The 17,902-nt window shown below is 43.1% G+C and overlaps 1 protein-coding gene across 2 annotated transcripts in view; it reads left to right on the plus strand.

The window, feature by feature from the left end:
• Window positions 1-17,902, plus strand: part of CACHD1 (cache domain containing 1) — a 102,121-nt gene that overhangs the window by 69,949 nt on the left and 14,270 nt on the right. For both annotated transcript variants that reach the window (XM_051625359.1, XM_051625360.1), the window contains exons 8-16: window positions 1,898-2,047; window positions 3,150-3,383; window positions 6,097-6,246; window positions 6,714-6,837; window positions 7,279-7,396; window positions 8,932-9,100; window positions 11,193-11,335; window positions 12,315-12,496; window positions 14,183-14,293. In XM_051625359.1, coding sequence (XP_051481319.1) covers window positions 1,898-2,047; window positions 3,150-3,383; window positions 6,097-6,246; window positions 6,714-6,837; window positions 7,279-7,396; window positions 8,932-9,100; window positions 11,193-11,335; window positions 12,315-12,496; window positions 14,183-14,293 — 1,381 coding nt within the window. The remainder of the gene's footprint in view (window positions 1-1,897; window positions 2,048-3,149; window positions 3,384-6,096; window positions 6,247-6,713; window positions 6,838-7,278; window positions 7,397-8,931; window positions 9,101-11,192; window positions 11,336-12,314; window positions 12,497-14,182; window positions 14,294-17,902) is intronic.

Below are 17,902 nucleotides of genomic sequence, written 5' to 3' on the forward strand. Positions count from 1 at the left end.
ACTGTTAATTTTCTAACATCCTGTTCCTGGAGAACAATGTGTGGGTGTGTCAGGGAAGCTGTTGAGATACAGCCTTGCTCCTGAATTTGCACTGGGAAAGTTAGAAAGGAACTACTGGTATGAGATGGAAGAATTGTGCCCTTGAACACGTCTGAATTTCCTGCCTTGTGCTGGTTCCTGTTGCAGTCCTGCTCAGCAGAACCTCATCCCAAAGTGGAAGAAAATGCTCAGAGTACCATAATTCCCTGAAAAGACTCTGGATAATAGGCAGGGTTTGTGTTTATATTAAAAACTGTAGTGCATGTGTGTATTTTACACACACACCATCAAGCAGCATGGGATGTTGATCAGCTATTGAACAAGAAGAGAGGTTGTGGAGTCTCCTTCTCTGGAGACTTCCAAGACCTGTCTGGACACGTTCCTGTGTGATCTGCTCTGGGTGTTCCTGCTGCAGCAGGGGGCTTGGACTCGATGATCTTCAGAGATACCTTCCCTATGATTCTAAGATGCCCTGTTCAGCACTGGGCCCTGATGCAACCTTAGGACTGTCTCATGTAACTCCTGCTAGCACAGGTTTTAGGCTGCAGCATCATTTCTGGCTGCAGCATGTCACAGTTATTACAGGAAACACAGGAATAATTTTCCTTGAACTACAGCCCAAGCTGTATTGGTACCTGGCTTTGCTTTTTTTTTTTCTAGTTTAGCTTCTGAAAAAAGAAAAAGGCAGAAATTCCCCCCAAAATTAGCAGCTCCTCTTGACTTATTTTTATCAAAAGCTGATTCTGGCTGAAACATTCTTCAAGTCATGATGACAAAATGTACAAGGCAAAGCATTCATGCCTACTCTTAAAAAACCACAAAAACCCCACAAAACAGTCTAATGAGACAACAAAGTTATTGTGTTACCAACCAACCTCATGTGCTTCAGATTACTTGGTGGGGTATGAGCCTCACGTGTGTCTTAATGATATGCATGAAATACTTTTAATACTGAGATCCAACATGATGAAATAGGATGGTGTGTAGGTGATTATTTGAATTTACACATTCCAAGGCTTTGAGGCTGGCTTTTCACTGAGAACACACTCAGCTTGAAAAACATGTTGGGCTTCACACAAAAGGGGGTGCTGTGTCACATCACCGAAGCATGATGCTTGAACCCCCACTGTAGGGAGTTGTTGGGTGCTTTTCATCCCACAGCATCCTCCAGCTGTTGTGTCTTGAGAAGGTGTGGAAGCCCCATCCCTGGCCAGGTCAGGTTCAAGGCCAGGTTGGATGGGGCTTGGAGCAACCTGGTCTAGTGGGGGGTGTCCCTGCCCATGGCAGGGGGTTGGAGCTAGATGATCTTTGAGGTCCCTTCCAACCCAAACCATTTTATGATTTTTGGGTGACTTTGATGTTTGTTAAATGCTGTGAAGGGAAGTTTATATAACAAATACTGTAATTCCTAGGGCTGCAGTGTGCTTTTCAGTTGTAGATTCCATGGGGCTTTGATCAACCTGGTCTAGTGGGAGGTGTCCCTGGCCATGGCAGGGGTGTTGGATCTAGAAGAGCTTTAAGGTTTCTTACAACCCAAACCAGTCTGTGGTTCTGTGGATCTCGCAGATGAAGCTGGTGGCAGTATATGGTAGTAAGCAGACTGGTGAGGTGTTGGAATGAGCTGCCCAGGGAGGTGGTGGGGACACTGTCCCTGGAGGTGTTAAAAAACAAGTAGAAGTGTTTTCAGGAGACGGTTTAGTGGTTAGGGGTGGTAGAGTGGATGGTTGGACTTGATAATCTTGAAGGTGTTTTCCAACCTTGATGATTCTATGATTCAATAAGGACTTTTCTTACCACAGTACTTTCCTGAGGTAAAAATCTAATGCACTTTCTGCTGTAAATATATAATTCTTTTTAGATACCGATATGGTCATCATTTATCTCTCAGCCGGGATTACATCCAAAGATTCCTCAGAAGATGATAAAAAAGCTACTCTACGTGTCATCAATGAAGAAAATACTCTCCTCAATAACTCAGTCATGATTCTCACTTATGCACTTATGAATGGTAAGCAACGTTTTTGTGTTTCCAGTGGATGAAAATCTGCTTTCATTGTACAGCTACTTGATTAAGCTCATCCAAATGCAATTCCACGCCTCATTGGGAGCAGTTTGTTAATGGGTTCTGGCCTCTGTAATCTAGAGGCTGCATCCAGATGTTACATTTTGGTGTGTAAAACTGTGTGTCACAATCTATGTGCTGATCTATCACAGTGTAGCTGCTCAGGATATAAAGTGTTGTTGCCTAAATTGTCTAGTGGCAACCAGACTGTTAAATTTTTAACTATTGCAACTGGAAGCCTTCCTGACACTGCCCGTGTTTCCTGCTGCAGCCAAAGGAAGAGTGTACATGGTTCTCTCTTCATCATTCAGGAGCATGAATGTAACATCAAACATCATCTGAAGTGCTTTGATAACTTAGGACCCAACTTAAGAATGGGGTTAAATACAGAGATCACACACACAGCAGCTTGGCATTCTCTGCTTCTTCCAGCAAAGCATTTTCAGTAAGGAGGCTGTGTCTCATATTACTAAAAATTGCACAGGGACTCCAGCCAAGGAAACCAGTGCTTCACCTGATGTATCATTTGACTGTAAATCTAAATACTCATTTGAGACCTAATATGTACAAAAGCCTGTGATTTGTCTGCAGGAATTGAGCCTGGGACTTAAGTAAAATGTGAAACTTTAATGTTTAAGCTAAAGAACAAAGCCTGTTATCTCCAAGGGTGTGTAATAGGCTCCTGGTCCTTGATGTGGACTAACCACCAGTGGAGAACAAAGAGCTGTCCTGTGGATTTATGGGTCACATAAGTCTTCGCTAAAAGAGCTTTGTTTAAAGTGCTGATGTGAACAGTATGTTGAATTTCTGCACCATGCAACAGTGTGTGAGGCAATCTTATTAATTTTTGCACTAGCTAATTACTCTTCCTAAAGCCATACTCATTTTTCATCACTTTACCTTATCACTTAAATAGTATATTCAGCCTGTAGTGTAGTATGTGTATAATTTTGCTTTTATTTACAGTACTTGGGAGTAAGATACAGAAGTCTTGATGGAAATGAAGCTGCTTCTATCTCCTTCTTTCTGTTCCTCACATCTGTTGCAGAGGGAGTGACAGGTTTGAAGGAACTGGCCTTTCTGCGGGACCTGGCAGAGCAGAACTCGGTGAAGTACGGGGTGCCAGACCGAGCAGCCCTGCCTGTCACCAAGGGCAGCATGATGGTCCTCAACCAGCTGAGTAACCTGGAAACCACCGTGGGCAGGTTCTACACAAACCTCCCCAACAGAATGATCGACGAGGCGGTCTTCAGCCTGCCCTTCTCGGATGAAATGGGAGATGGTAAGTGCCTGCGCTGAGCTGAGGTATAAAAACAGAGCAGGTTAGGTTCCCTTTATTTACATGTTCTCAAATATGCTGTAGTTTTCTGAGATGATGGTTTCAGGTGTGTTCCCAAGGCAAATGTAAATTCAGCCTTTCACGCCAGTAGGTTTTTCATCTGCAGAAGGTCTAGTTATGAAAAAAGTGGTAACAGGACATGGAGTAGATAGATTTAGGCTGGATTCTTAGGGGTGAAATTTGTTCTTATGTGTGAGTACGTATACAGCATCCATAATTTAATTTATGGAGATAAACTCTTTGTACTTGAGGGGAGCAATCTTGTCATGGTGAAACAAGAGCCATGGCCATGCTGCACCATTGCAGTTCATGATTTCAGTACTTCTCTATGTCTTGAGGTCTTACAGGTAGACTCAGGGGATTGCATAAGTCCCTACAGTGGAAGACAGAAAAAGTTCTCATCATTTGAGTCTCCCTTTCCTGTGGAGCCATGCAGGGGACTTTTGAATCATCTTTCTTGCTGGCGTTCTCTTTTTTCTGTCCTTGAACCCAAACAATGGCTCATCACAGCTGGTTCAGCATCCGCTCCTGCTGCTGGGCTGTGAAGATGAGGATGTGGATGCTGGCAGTCAGACCTCTGCAAGAGATTATTAGTTAACACATTATTAATCATTATCCAAAATTTGCTGTCCTTAGCTTTTCCTTTAACTCTAGCACCCTTGGTCAGCCCCCAGCCCTGGGCAGAGGAAGAAGTCTGAGCTGGCTCATGATGGCCCAGACAGCCTGGAGCAAGAGATACACTCCGTTTAGTGGAAGCCTGGTGACAGTTTTTCCAGACTGTGAATCTACCCTGAAGAATATCTTAATGCAACAGATGCCTGCAGTCTGCTTCTCCCATCAGTTTCTAATTTATGCTGATGTGGTGGAAAAGTGCATGGATTTGCCCTTTTAGCTTAAAATTAATGGCTACGTTAATGATTACTGTGTGTTGAACTTGATCTGATCTCACTGCTACAACCAGCAGGGGAGAGGCTGAAGGTGTTGAGATTGATGGAGACTTTGGGTTTACCCCTCTAGCTCTGGGGCAGCTCACCTGGCATTTCTCTAGCATTGTTCCAGTGCTCTTAAAGAGACAGGACATCACAGTGATGTTAGGAAATACATTGGTATTGTTCTGGAGCCCCAAACATAAAAAGGACGTGGAGCTCCTGGAGAGAGTCTAGAGGAGGCCATGAAGATGCTTAGAGGGCTGGAGCAGCTCAGCTCTGGAGACAGGCTGAGAGACATGAGGGTGTTCAGCCTGAAGAAGAGAAGGCTCCAGGGAGACCTCATAGCACCTTCCAGTGCCTGAAGGGGCTCCAGGAAAGCTGGGGAGGGACTTTGGGACAAGGGCTTGTAGTGAGAGGACAAGGAGGAATGGATTAAATCTGGAAGAGGGGAGATATGGGTGAGACATGAGAAGGAAATTCTTTGCTGTGAGGGGGGTGAGACCCTGGCCCAAGTTGCCCAGAGAAGCTGTGGCTGCCCCATCCCTGGCAGTGTTGAAGGGCAGGTTGGATGGGGCTTGGAGCAACCTGGTCTGGTGGGAGGTGTCCCTGCCCATGCAAGGGGGTTGAATCTAGATGATCTTTGAGGTCCCTTCCAACCCAAACCAGTCTGGGATTGGTGATTTCATAGTGCTTTGATAATTGAGCAAATTCTGTACTACTTCATTCAAGACTTTGCATATTTTTAGTGTCTGCTGGTATGCAGGAGTATTTGAGGGCTGAGCTGAATAGTTTTCAAGGGCTGCTGAGCTCAGCTTGCACATTTGCCTTGTGTGTTGAGACCCAAAGCAAGTTTAAGACTATTCCTGAGCAAACCCCTCTGAGTCAGAACACTCACCACTTGCTGCCTTTGCTCACCTGGCTAACTGAGCTGTGTTCTGGCTCTCTCACAAACCCATATCCCAGCTTAATGGAAAACCTGAGCAACAGAAGGGTTAGAAATTGTGCAATAGAGATTTGTCTTGCATAAATTTCAAAGTGCACTTCAAAGCTTCTATGTGCAAATGAACTTGATATTGGTTTGGAGGGAGTCATGGAGTTTCCAAATCACAGTGGTGTAGAAAGTAGGAAAAAGGAAATACTACCAAAAGTTCTTACCTCAGGCACAAGCTACATCCCAAACCAGTGGGTAATTACGGGTATGATTCCTGGTACAGTGATCATACTGGAATTTAATTAAGGAGTGGAGGTTTAATATTCTGCATATGCAATTAGATGAGCAATAATTCCTCCCTGTTGTTGCTTCAGAAGTACAAATTCTCTTCCTCCTCCCCTATTTTTTAACTTGCCTTAAATGATGTTCAAGGGACAAAATACTGTCTTGGCTTTTGGTGCAAATACGTTCCTTATCTGTAAGGCATCCACTTGTAGACTGACAGAAACCCCAAAACAGTACTTGTGTATTTTAATACATTGATTTAATGTGCCCAGGTCATTATCAGAAACATAAAATTAACTCATTAAGGAGAGTGGCTAACAACAGCCAGGCAGGACAGAGAACCTGCTCAGCTTCCCTGCAGGTGTGCCAAGTTTTGTCCATATCTCAGGAAGGAATACAAGATACAATTTAACTGAATAACATCTTGAAATGATAAAGTGAATGCTTTGTTTCCCCTAAAAATAATTAACTGTGATTGCTGATGGCTTTATGTTATTTCTCTCATTCTAAGGCCTGATAATGACTGTCAGTAAACCATGTTACTTTGGAAACCTGCTGCTAGGGATTGTTGGAGTAGATGTTAATCTTGCATATATCTTGGAAGATGTCACCTATTATCAAGATTCTTTGGGTTCCTACACTTTCCTCATTGATAACAAAGGTAACTTTTTGGCTCAAATAATCCCTTCTAGTCCCACTGAAATCATAAACCATCAAAAGGAAACTCACAATTCTCATGTTTCTGAATAGTCTATAAGTAATGAATGATAATATTTATTGTAAAGATGTTTGTTTGGTTACTTTTGCCTGAGAGTTGCCTGAGACTGTAGGTGGATTCATGATAGAGGTTTTCTTTGTGTGGGGCAAAAGGCAAAGCTGGTGTGTGTTTGTGTTCAGCTCCTTCCCTCTGATCCCAGCCTCTTATTGCTTCATTCTTTTAATTTGCAACTTAACAAATTCTTAGTTTGCAACTTTGATGATAATACTGCTTGTTCACTTCCTCTCATTAAAGCCATTTTACAAACTGTGTGGTTACTGGATGTATTATTTTTATTTCCAGAAGTATTGAGCAGGAGCTCAGCTGTGGCAGTGCATTCATTGTGTTGGTTTGTGTCTGTGTTGTTTTAGGGTACACTCTGATGCACCCCTCCCTTACCAGGCCCTACCTGCTGTCTGAACCGCCGCTCCACACGGATATTATCCATTATGAGAACATCCCAAAGTTTGAGCTGGTGCGCCAGAATATCCTCAGGTAGGGAATCCGAGTTGCAGGTTCAAACATCAGGCCCCTCAAAGTATTTCTAGAGAATTTTGAAGAGAATTTAAGGTTAAGTTCCTTCTCCTTTCTGGATACTTGGATGGATTTATGCCCCGCCACCCCCCCCCTCCCCAGATGTAGACCAGTTCTGGATTGGTTTTTCTTCCAGCTTCCTTCATTTATCCCCTGGTGTGCTGAGCAGCAGTTTCCACAGCTGATCAGGGGGATACTCTTTCTGATGTCTCTCCTCCGTGTCAAGATTTTCCATTATTTGGTCTGGCTTTTTCTTTGGCCTTTGTGCCATCTGAATGTTTTAACTCAAAATGTGCCTTTTCAGCATACGTACAGTTTTTATTCACCTAGGATATTTTGGGTTTTGCTTAGGAGCTCTCTCAGTGTTTAATAAAAAGCTGTATGTTTTATTTGCCAATACAGCATCCCCCTGGGCAGCCAGATCATTACGGTTCCTGTGAACTCCTCACTGTCTTGGCATGTAAACAAACTGAGAGAGATTGGAAAAGAAGCCTACAATGTCAGCTATGCCTGGAAAATGGTAAGGAGTGGAAGTGACATTGTGGCAGGATGGCATTGAGTGAGTTCAGATACTGAAGAGTGCCTTAATGTGTTGAATTTAGTGAAGCATGAAGCATTGCTCTATACTGAAGTGTGAGGCAAACGTGATGTACAGTCACATGGAGGTTATCCTCATGCTTCCCTAATGGAAGTAAATCTATACTGGTCTGGATCTCATGCTAACATATAAATGCCTACCAGAGACCACATTTGCATCTGGTGCTGAGGCAGTGTTTAGTAATTCTTTTGCTTACTACTCTTGTTATGTTTGGGACAGAGTAATATGAGCCATTAATTAATACAATTGGGAAAATGTCAGCTTTTCATTCTGATGCTACCTTGTTTCTGAACTGGATCAGTACCCAGTAATGATGTTTGCTGTAATTTAACACTTTCCTTACAAACAGAAGTTAAATCGAAGCTTTCAGTGAAACTGAGTACAGGCTGTATTACCAGTTGTAAGAGCTTTAAGAGAGCTTTTAGCAGCTGTCTTCCTTTCTTCAGTGTAACTTTTATATCTGTACACTAACTGGGGATCAAAATGGAATGTAAAGTTAAATACAATGCAGGTGAATTTCACTGATGTCAGAAATAATTGCCTACTTTTTTTGAGCCAAAAAATTCAAGAGGGTACTTGTGGATCATTTCAGTGTATTAAGTTAAATCCAACTTAAAAGAAGAAGCTGAGCAGTTTAAAGATATTAAATCTGTCATTGTGTAACAGGAATTCACATAGGAGGGTGTCTGGAGCTAATTTTCTAGTGTTGTAATGCTACATTAAATATCAAACACCTTTGCAGAGCAGCTGGGCAACTCATGGTTAGCTAGTCTGATGTACTATAGGATACTTAAAATGTACAAATCAGTAAAGCATGTGACACATGCAGCACATAATCAAGAATGGTAATAATGAAGTCTTATTTTTGAGAGTTAATTTCTCTGTGTTTTTCGCAAGTGGAACACCAGGGTGTTTTTATTAACTGAGAACCTGTTAATGACACTGCAAAAAGTACCTGCAAAGGTATGTTAGAAATTGTTGCTAATTGAGCAACAAAATAAAGGTCTTAATGAAATCTTTTTTCCTGAAAACAGTATTTTTGTTTTGTGCATAGACTGTGGAAAAGTAGGGGTTTTGTACAGGTTTGTGGCTCTGAGAGATCCTGGCTGGTTGCAGACTGGAATGTAGCTGTATGGGACTGAGTTGCAGTAATCAGAGCACTGAAGACAAGTGTCTCTATCCTGCATGGAGAATGATAGGGCTTGACAATTTTATCTGCATAGTCCTTCTCTGTTTTCTGTGGAGTCATGTCCATATTAGCTTCTTTGAAAAGGAATTGTCTTGTTTTCAGAGACTGGGAGCTGTGGTCCCTGAGTGTGGCAAAAAGTGGTGCTGCCTTCCAGAACTGGACAAGATGAGCAATTCCAGAAAAGAGAATGGATGCTAAATAGTAAATAAGTTCTGTAACACTTTCACCTTTCTCTTTGTTTGTCTGATGACTGGCCAATGTTTTTCAGGTGCAGGACACATCCTTTATTCTTTGTGTTGTGGTGATACAGCCAGAAGTACCTGTTAAGCAGCTGAAGAACCTCAACACTGTCCCCAGCAGTAAGCTTCTGTATCATCGACTGGATCTGCTGGGCCAGCCCAACGCCTGCCTGCACTTCAAGCAGCTGGCTACCTTAGGTAGAGCTTCCCTGTGGTTCATCTGGACCACCTCCTGCATGTTTCTGTGGAGTGTAGCAGCAGAAAGTCAAACTCTGCACACAAAGCTCTAGAAATACTCTCCTCTTGAGGCTTTTCTTTCCAAGGCTGATTTTCTTATCAGCTGTTACCTAGTGCTCTCTGTTGGTCACAGCTCCCCTGCTCAGTGGTGAGCACTTGCATGGGTCTTGCTCACCACAGTGTGAGATCCATGCACCCTGAGCCTGGCTCCATCAAGGCCTCATAAACTGGAGTCGGGAGAATGAGAGATGTCTCACCAAGCTCAAAGCTAAGTTCTCTTCTCTAGGCTGTGTTGACAAATAACATAAGTACGATTAAGTCCCAGCCAGTTGTGCAGGGGCACTTTTTGACTTTGGATTTTTGTAGTATATTCACTGCCTTAAGCATTTAATACCATTGATCTATGTGAAGTCAGAAGTTAAGTCTGCTGGGGGAAAAACTGAAGACTCCTGTGGTGTGATGGTTTCCAGACCCTCCTGACATGCTTAAAAATTCTTGGGTCACTGAAACATTCCTGCTTTTGATAAGCTAAACTGATTCTACTCTACCTGACTCATTTCAGGCTCAAACATACTGGAAAGAGGGAGTGTCTAGGGCAGCTCTAGTGTCTGGAAAGGATAGAGAACTTAAAAAGCATAATATACCATAAGAACATGGATTTTTTTTTTTTATATAAACTTCACAAGTTGCAAGCTTTCCTATGTAAACGTGAATCTTGGGGGTTTTGCTAAAATCTGTGCTGAATTATACAAAGTTCTGAATCAAATGCTTTTGTTTGTAGTGAGGTTTGAAGGTCTCGTGGTGGATTAGCAGCACAGTTGTGATATTTGCTTGGCTAAATTTCAGTGCCACAAATAGCTAAGTGAGATTAGACTAGAGGAGTTAATGAGGAACTTGACAAAGTTATGGAAATTGCTTTCCCAATTGTTTAAAACACAGGGTTTTTTTCTTCAATGTGGTTCCTAGTCTTGATTAACTTATATCCAGAAAGTCAAGATGTAAATGGAGAACATCCAAAAAATGCACTACTAAGCTGACAAGTGGAAAAAACTTCATGCAAAGCAAAAAGCAATCACATCAGGATATCTGGTCTGGGAAGCAGATGAAGGACTATAATAGAAGTTCCTGAGTGATGACTGCAGTGCACATGGCTGCTGGAGGGAGTGTGATGTGTTTTAGAGGAACGTGAATAAAAGCAGAACACATACTCCAGTGACATTTTTCCTCTGGAGACCATTACACGTGGGGAAACAGGGTTCTATGGGCAGATATTCAGGGAAGCTGTTATTCTCAGCCTTCAGGCCTGCATCAGCATGATCATTTTCCTTTTTAAAATGAAAGAGCTGTCTGGGTTTGCAGTTTCTGCATGAGAAAAGTTTACTTTCTAGTCTCTGCTGAAAGTCACTCCAAACAGCAACACTTTTCTTGGGAAGCTCCCATTCTGTGCTTGTAATTTACCAGTTCTTCATTATCTGCAAATCTAAATGCTCATTTTAGTTTTCCTCTGCTGTATCCAGCCTAAACATGGACAATTAATTTCTTCTGCTTTAGCACTTTCTTAAGAGAAAACAGCCTCTGTAATCTGTCAAAAAGTAATAATAATAACAACAACAACAATAATAACAACAATAATTATTGTTATTGTTGATGTTGTTACTACTAATAATTGTTGTTATTATTATTATTCAGAAGTTGTTAAGACCATGAGAGCAAGGGACTGAAGCCCACCAAATAACACCTGGAGATCAGAGTAGATGGACCAACTTTGTGACTTCTCCATTTTGAAGCCAGAGGGGTAGCTCACATGCAACCTAAGTTTTGTCAGTGCCTGGGAAGGCAAGTTGTGCTTGTTCAGTGCTGTGATTTGGGTGGAAAACTTCACCTTTCCATCCCTCCCAGGGTGCACCCATGACCTGAAGGAGCTGTGTCCTTTGCATACTGTAGTGTGAGGGAGTGGAGGACCAGGCAGAGACCTCTTCGTGGTCTGAATGTGTTTACTGGGCAATATGTGCAATTCTTTGTCCTAAACTCTCTCTCATTTTGGTGTTTTTAGAAAGCCCTACAGTGATGCTCTCTGCTGGCAGCTTCTCTTCTCCGTACGAACACCTCAGCCAGCCCGAGACCAAGCGGATGGTGGAGCACTACACCGCCTACCTCAGCGACAACACGCGCCTGATTGCCAACCCTGGCCTTAAGGTGTGTCCTCCTGACCCTGGGTTCCTGCCACCCCATGCCTCCATCCAGGAGGGGAGTACCTGAAACGTGGATCTCCTGGTGCTCAGGGAGCTCTGGAGCAGTGGTTTGGAGTGGTATCCCCACGCCTGGAGAGATCATAGAATGGTTGGGGTTGGAAGGGACCAAGTCCATCTCCCCTGCCATAGCAGGATCACCTAGGGCAGGTCACACAGAAGCACATCCATATGGGTCTTGAAAGTCTCCAGAGAAGGAGACTGCAAAACCTTTTCTGGGCAGCCTGTCCCAGGGCTCCATCACCCTCACAGTAGTTTTTCCTCATATTGAGGTGGAACTTCCTGTCCTCTAGTCTGTGTCCATTGCCCCTTGTCCTAACACAGGGCACCACTGAAAAGAGACTGGCCCTTCCCTCTTGACACCATCCTTTGTAAACATGAACGAGATCCCCTCTCAGTCTTCTCTTCTCCAGACTACATAGCCCCAGGTCTCAGCCTTTCTGCATAAGACTGGTGTTCCAGTCCCTTAGTCATGGTCATGGGCTTCAAGGCCCAAGAGAGAGGAGAGAGGGGGCTTCCTCCCCAGGAGGTGGAAGAAAAGTTAATAAGCAGCTACTAAAATAACCACTAGAAAATGTAAAGCTACAGTAAATTCTTAGCAGAAATAAGTTCTTAGCAGAAATATCTGTGTTCTTAGGCATATAAATGAGACATGCCTGTTTGGTGTGCAAGCAGGGCAGTATTTATATTTACTTGAAGTAAAAAAGCAAACTCTCAAAGCCACAGAGCTAATGACACCAATATTTCATTATAATAAGCTTTTCCTTTGCTTGGAATGTGCCTGATCCATCTGATGTGAGAAGACTTGAACCAAGTAATTGAGTTTAGATGATCTGCAATGGCTCTTGAGGAAACCCCGCGAGCAGCTTATTATCTTTCCATGCAAGTCCTGGAGGAGCCCTGCTAGGCCTGCCTTTGTTTTGCAGTTCTCTGTCAGAAATGAAGTCATGGCTACCAGTCACGTCACAGATGAATGGATGACACAGATGGAAATGAGCAGCCTCAACAGCTACATTGTGCGCCGTTACATAGCAACCCCCAATGGGGTGCTCCGAATTTACCCCGGTTCCCTCATGGACAAAGCATTTGATCCCACCAGGAGACAATGGTGAGTTTTTAGGCTCCTGTTATCAAAGCTTTTTGGATAATCTTGGAGGGCAAGGAGACAAGTATTTGGTATGGATTTCATAGCCTGAGGGTTTTTCGTGCCCAGCTACAAAGTCTTTAACCAGAAACGTTTCCATTGTGGGTAAGAGGCTCAGTGCTTAAATGCTGCTAGTTACAACCCTGAGTGGTTCTAAACCTTTTAAGTGGTAGTTCCTGTGTCATCTCCCTGCTATGGCAGATGGGAATATAAATATTCAGAAAATGAGCCATCCCTTTTAGGGATTAGCTGATTTGGGAGGATTTTCAACTCCCAGTGCCATTTTTGGTCGTTAATATTTTAGTCCTTTTGTTTGTTTGTTTACAGCAGATTTCCTTGTTAATTGAGAGGAGGGATTTGCTGGCTCGACTGTGTGCTGTTAATTATGCACTAGCATCTGATTTGGGAAAATATTTGTATACATTACAAATGAGAGCCTGAGACATGAGAGCTCTGGAGGGTGTTTGGATGTGGGTGCTTGGAGAGGAGCCAGCTGGGTGCTGCCACCCAGCCATGCTGGGAAAGGCAGGAGCCAACACTGCATCCCAGCCCTCTGGCTCTGCAGGGAATGCTCTGAATTGCTCCTGGCATTGGCTGTGCTGTAGCTCTCTCAACCCCTATTTTCCCTGAAAGAAAGATCATTACCATAACTACTGATTAGCTTTGCTCTAGTTTTTTTTCCTTTTTGCTGTTATTTCTGGTGTTGCTGACAGTGAAGAGGATGGAATTTTGCTCTCTTGTTTTGTAGGGAGATGTACGAGGTGCATTCATGTTGTGAATGAACTGAATGCACTTTTACAAGCCTTTGTTTTCATTGAAAAAGCTCTGAAATTATTTTTATTATTGTTTTGGGGAGTTTTTTGAGGCTTTATTTTTTTTTTCCCCTTTACGCTTCATTGATGTTTTCAAGCCATGGTTTGGAAAAAACCTCCATGTGCAGCAGGACAGTGTCTTGGTGTTTATATAAAGGCCAGTGGTGGCAGTGTTTTGGAAAGGACATGCAAGCAAAACTCTGGTGGTAAAGCAGAATTCAGTCACTTGCCCAGTGCAGTCCAGACTGGTGGGTTAGTGTCCTGGCAAGCAAAGCAAGAACTTTTTAATACACAAAAGTCCTTCCAACAGTTGGAATGTTTTATAAACTTTCTTACAACAGTAGGAAGATATTTGAGATAATTGTGACTCACTTTGTGTTGACAGTAAGTTTTAAAAGACTGTAATTTGTAATCACTTTCTGACATCTTCCCAGATGTTCATGTGTGAATCCTGCCTGTGGGATGTCCTTTCTCCTGTGTTTGCAACATAATAATCTTGCCAGTGTTTGCTTTGAGTCTGAGACTCCACTGGCACAAATAATACGTTGTCCTGGGGAAAAAAGTCTACAATGACATTCAGCATATTCTGTGTACAAGTAAATCATGCTTTTTTAATGCAGTATGTACTGCAGAACCATTTATTGAGCAAGTCTGGGTCCTTATCATATTTAGGTACTTGTTTAATATTAAGAAATTAATATGAAGAAGTTGATTTGATAGCACGTTGTTCACAGTGTGCAGACTTCAGTGCTTGTTTCTGTAAAATCATGGATACTGTCTTAAAGTTTACAGTGACCCTTTATCTCTAATGAGGAGTGTTTCCTTTGGCTGCCCTTAGGTACTTGCATGCAGTGGCTAATCCAGGACTAATTACCTTTACTGGTCCCTACTTGGATGTTGGAGGGGCTGGCTACGTCGTCACAATCAGTCACACAGTCCATTCTTCCAGGTAAGTGGTGTTTTGAGGTTTGTCTTAAGAATACACTCAATTATCAAGATGTGCTTTGGGAAGGAGAGAAATAAGCTGAACGACTCCTCTGTGTGTTGAGGAACTGAAAACCAAACCTGGTTTTAAAGTGCTTTTGATGAAATGTGTAGCTTCAGTGGAAATAGTGTATTGAAATACTGAAAATAATCCATGGTATACGAATAGTTTTATATTTTGTAGCTTTTGTGATATACAAGATTGAGAGAAAAAGATGGATGAGACTGTTCTGGATGAACATGGCATGAGATGTCACGTATGCATGTACCTGGGAGGAGGAGAGGGATCACTTTCATGAGCCAGTTTGGGATAAGTTCCCTCTCTGCTGGTAGTGAAATACTTTTTCATCAAGGCAGCTCGTCTCTAAATCTCACACTTTCTCTTCTGAAGCTGTATGTCCCAGGGTGATGTTTTGAAAGGGAAGAAGAGGTGAAAGCAGATCTGCAAGTGGAAGTTAGTCTGCAGGGCACTTCTAATTAAAGAGCTGTCTGTACTCCAGGAATAGGGGGAGCTCCTCCCCTGGGCTGTTTAAATTCAGCTTTCAGAAGTAAGAACTTGAGGAGAAGCCTGTAAACCTTTAACTGCCCTTACAGGATTGCAGAAAACAAATCAGAGTGGAAACAGCAGCCTGTGCCCTTGGCACCAAACCCCACATAGCAAAAGGACCACGGTAGCCATATGTTAATGTGGTCAATATTGCCACCAGAAGTGGAGACAGCCTTTCTGTGAACATCTTGTCAGTGCTGGAATGTCCCCTTCCTCAGGGACCAGACTTTTGTTTTGTTTCAGCAAGTGTTGGGCAGGCCCCCCGCCTAAGGCTGAGGTCTGAGGTTTGAGATGAGGGCTGTTTCATAGACTCAGACAGGTTTGGGTTGGAAGGGACCTTAAATATCATCTAGATCCAACCCCCTGCATGGGCAGGGACACCTCCCACCAGACCAGGTTGCTCCAAGTCCCATCCAACCTGGCTCTGAACACTTCCAGGGATGGGGCAGCCACAGGTTCCCTGGGCAACCTCTTCCAGTGTCTCACCACCCTCATAGTGAGGAATTTCCTCCTAATGTCCAACCTAATGCTCCCATCTTCCAGTTTTAAGCCATTAAAGGCGGTCAGTTTATAGAATATGTACAAACCTTTCTGGCATGAGCTTTCCCAAGATTCAGAGATGGTAGTTATTTGTTTTGTTCTTTACGTGGAGTCCCTTCCAAGACTTTCACCCAGCATGTGGCTTCTGCACACTCTCCATCTGAGATCCCACCAGCACAAAGGTAACTCCCAACGTTGTGCTGGTAAATGCAGAGCACAAAGCCAGAAGAGCTTGAGATGCTGCTTTCCTTCTCGTAGAGTTATCTCAGCTTTGTTTGGGATTTCCCACCACAGGACATCTGCCTGTCCTTTTTGGCAGGAGTATTATCAGGCCTAATGCCTGCGTGGTGCCTCTCACAGGAATTTACTTAGGGGAAATAAGCACTTTGGTAAGAAGAGAAGTGCAATTAATCAAAGTTGTGATTTTTATCTAGCAAGCGGCGGTTCCGTTAGCATTAAGAACTTAAAGCTCGTGTAGGTTATTAGAACATGATTAAAGAATGGTTAAACAAAGTTTGGCAGATGTGAGAGTGATTCCTGGGTAAATGTGACCTCTAAAGCTTATAGTCACATGCGGTTATAATCCCCAAAGAGGTCTTGGTTTAAAAAAGCTGGAAGGGTGGGGGAGGAATCAGTAGAGTTAGTAGACACGCTTGCCTTAGAAACTGCTGCGTGGGTTCAAATAACAACCTTAGTTCATCTGGAGCTGAGGTTTTCCTCTCATTCCCATCTTATGTATATCTTGTTTTTTTGGAGGCTGGGAATAGAAGTTATTCAATACAGCTTTTGTCAGCAACCCGGGATTGAATGCTTAAAAACGAAGGTAAAATATTTACAACATTGCTAGTGGCTTTTTGTTTGTTAGGACAGAGCAGTAACTTCATCACTTGGTGCCTTGTCACGTACAGTTAAATGTGTCTGTGCTGCTTCACTGTCATCCTTTTTCCCATTCCTCCTTCATGAAATGAGTAATGTTAAAAATAAATTAAATGCAGATTTTTAGAATCTGCATTTATAAATCTACAACTTAGGTTTGACGATGTCGTCACTGAACCTCTTTAAAAGTAAACAAACTTCAGTCCAGTAAACAGAGTTAGTTTTATATAAACGGGTTGCCACCAGCCTCTTCTCTGCATAGTCCAGCTGTGCTGTTCAGTTATCTTTTCTAAACATTTTCATTCCTGTCTTCAGAGATCTGGAAAAGTAAATTTTACAAAGTAGTAAGTCAAAGGTGTCTCCTTTGTCATCAACATGAGGCCCACATAGATGCAAAATACCACACCCTGTGATCTGAGGGTGAGCTGATCATCCTGTGTCCTTCAGGGGTGAGAGGCAGCTTGGTCTGGCCATGCCATCTCAGTGCTGCAGGAGGCAAGGGCTGAGAACTGGGGTGCTGGAAATGGAGGAGTTCTTAAGACCACCACATCATATAACCATTTTCATAACCTGCCATAATGAATATTAGCTGTTTTCCTCTGTTACTGCATTAGAAGGCTTTTCTTGCAGAACCTCTGATGGCCACTGGGGATTTGCACCTTAGTTCAAGTGGATTGATTCAGGAGGTCTTGACTGTCTGGATGTTTCTCCTGAGAGGGAGGTGGGAATTTGCCAGGAAAAGAAGTTTTGGGAAAATAACAACATAAATAGAATTCAGTTTCTCTTTGGAACTGTCAGCATCCAAATGGTCGCATCCAAATGTCAAGTATTTTTTTCTGCCAGGAGAGCTCTTGCAATTGTTTCACTGATGGTGAGGAAAGTTGGAACAATACAACTGAGCAGAAGTAGGGCTTTTTTACCTTTATAGAGCTGTAGGAAAACACACTGCTACACATCAGCCTGAGTCTGTTTTGTTGGTCTTTGATATCTCAGTTGCTAAGGCAACCATGTGTATTCCCAAACTGGTGGGTAAAAATAGGAACACAAGCACGTTCTCAGGATGGGTGAAATACTACAATTTACAGCAGCTCCTGCTGCCAGGGCTGGTGAGCATCCACAGGCTCCAGGGCCTGCCCTTTCCCTGAGTCTTTATTTTATGGTTGCGCTACACTGGGGATAAATACTGAGTTGGATGTTTTGCTAAGTGACATGGGTTGAACTGTCACCTGGCAGTCCCCAGGCAGGGTCAGGTTAACAGGAGGTACTCCTGTTAAATTCCAGCTGGCACTGGCCTGGTAGTAGGATGTGGTTTGAGGCATTTAGTTCATTCATGTTGCCACCCTGGCCAGCTTTTTTCTTCTGGCTGAAATTCATAATCTCTCTTACACTTTGGAATTTCAGGGATTTAGCAAAGTATCTGTGGCAGCTTCACATACATGTGCTAATGCTGGGGACTGAGCAGAATGTGAAAGTCTCTGGACTTTTCCTGGGTGTGATCCAGGCCTTCTGTCTCCTCGTTTTGGTTGTATGAGGTGGAATTTCAGTGAAGGGATTTTGGGATGTGCAGCAAAGAACTCAGCTCTGTTAGGACACAGTTCTCTCCATTCACAG

The sequence above is a fragment of the Apus apus genome, chromosome 7 (assembly GCF_020740795.1).
Source record: "Apus apus isolate bApuApu2 chromosome 7, bApuApu2.pri.cur, whole genome shotgun sequence".
NCBI classification, from domain to species: Eukaryota; Metazoa; Chordata; class Aves; order Apodiformes; family Apodidae; genus Apus; species Apus apus.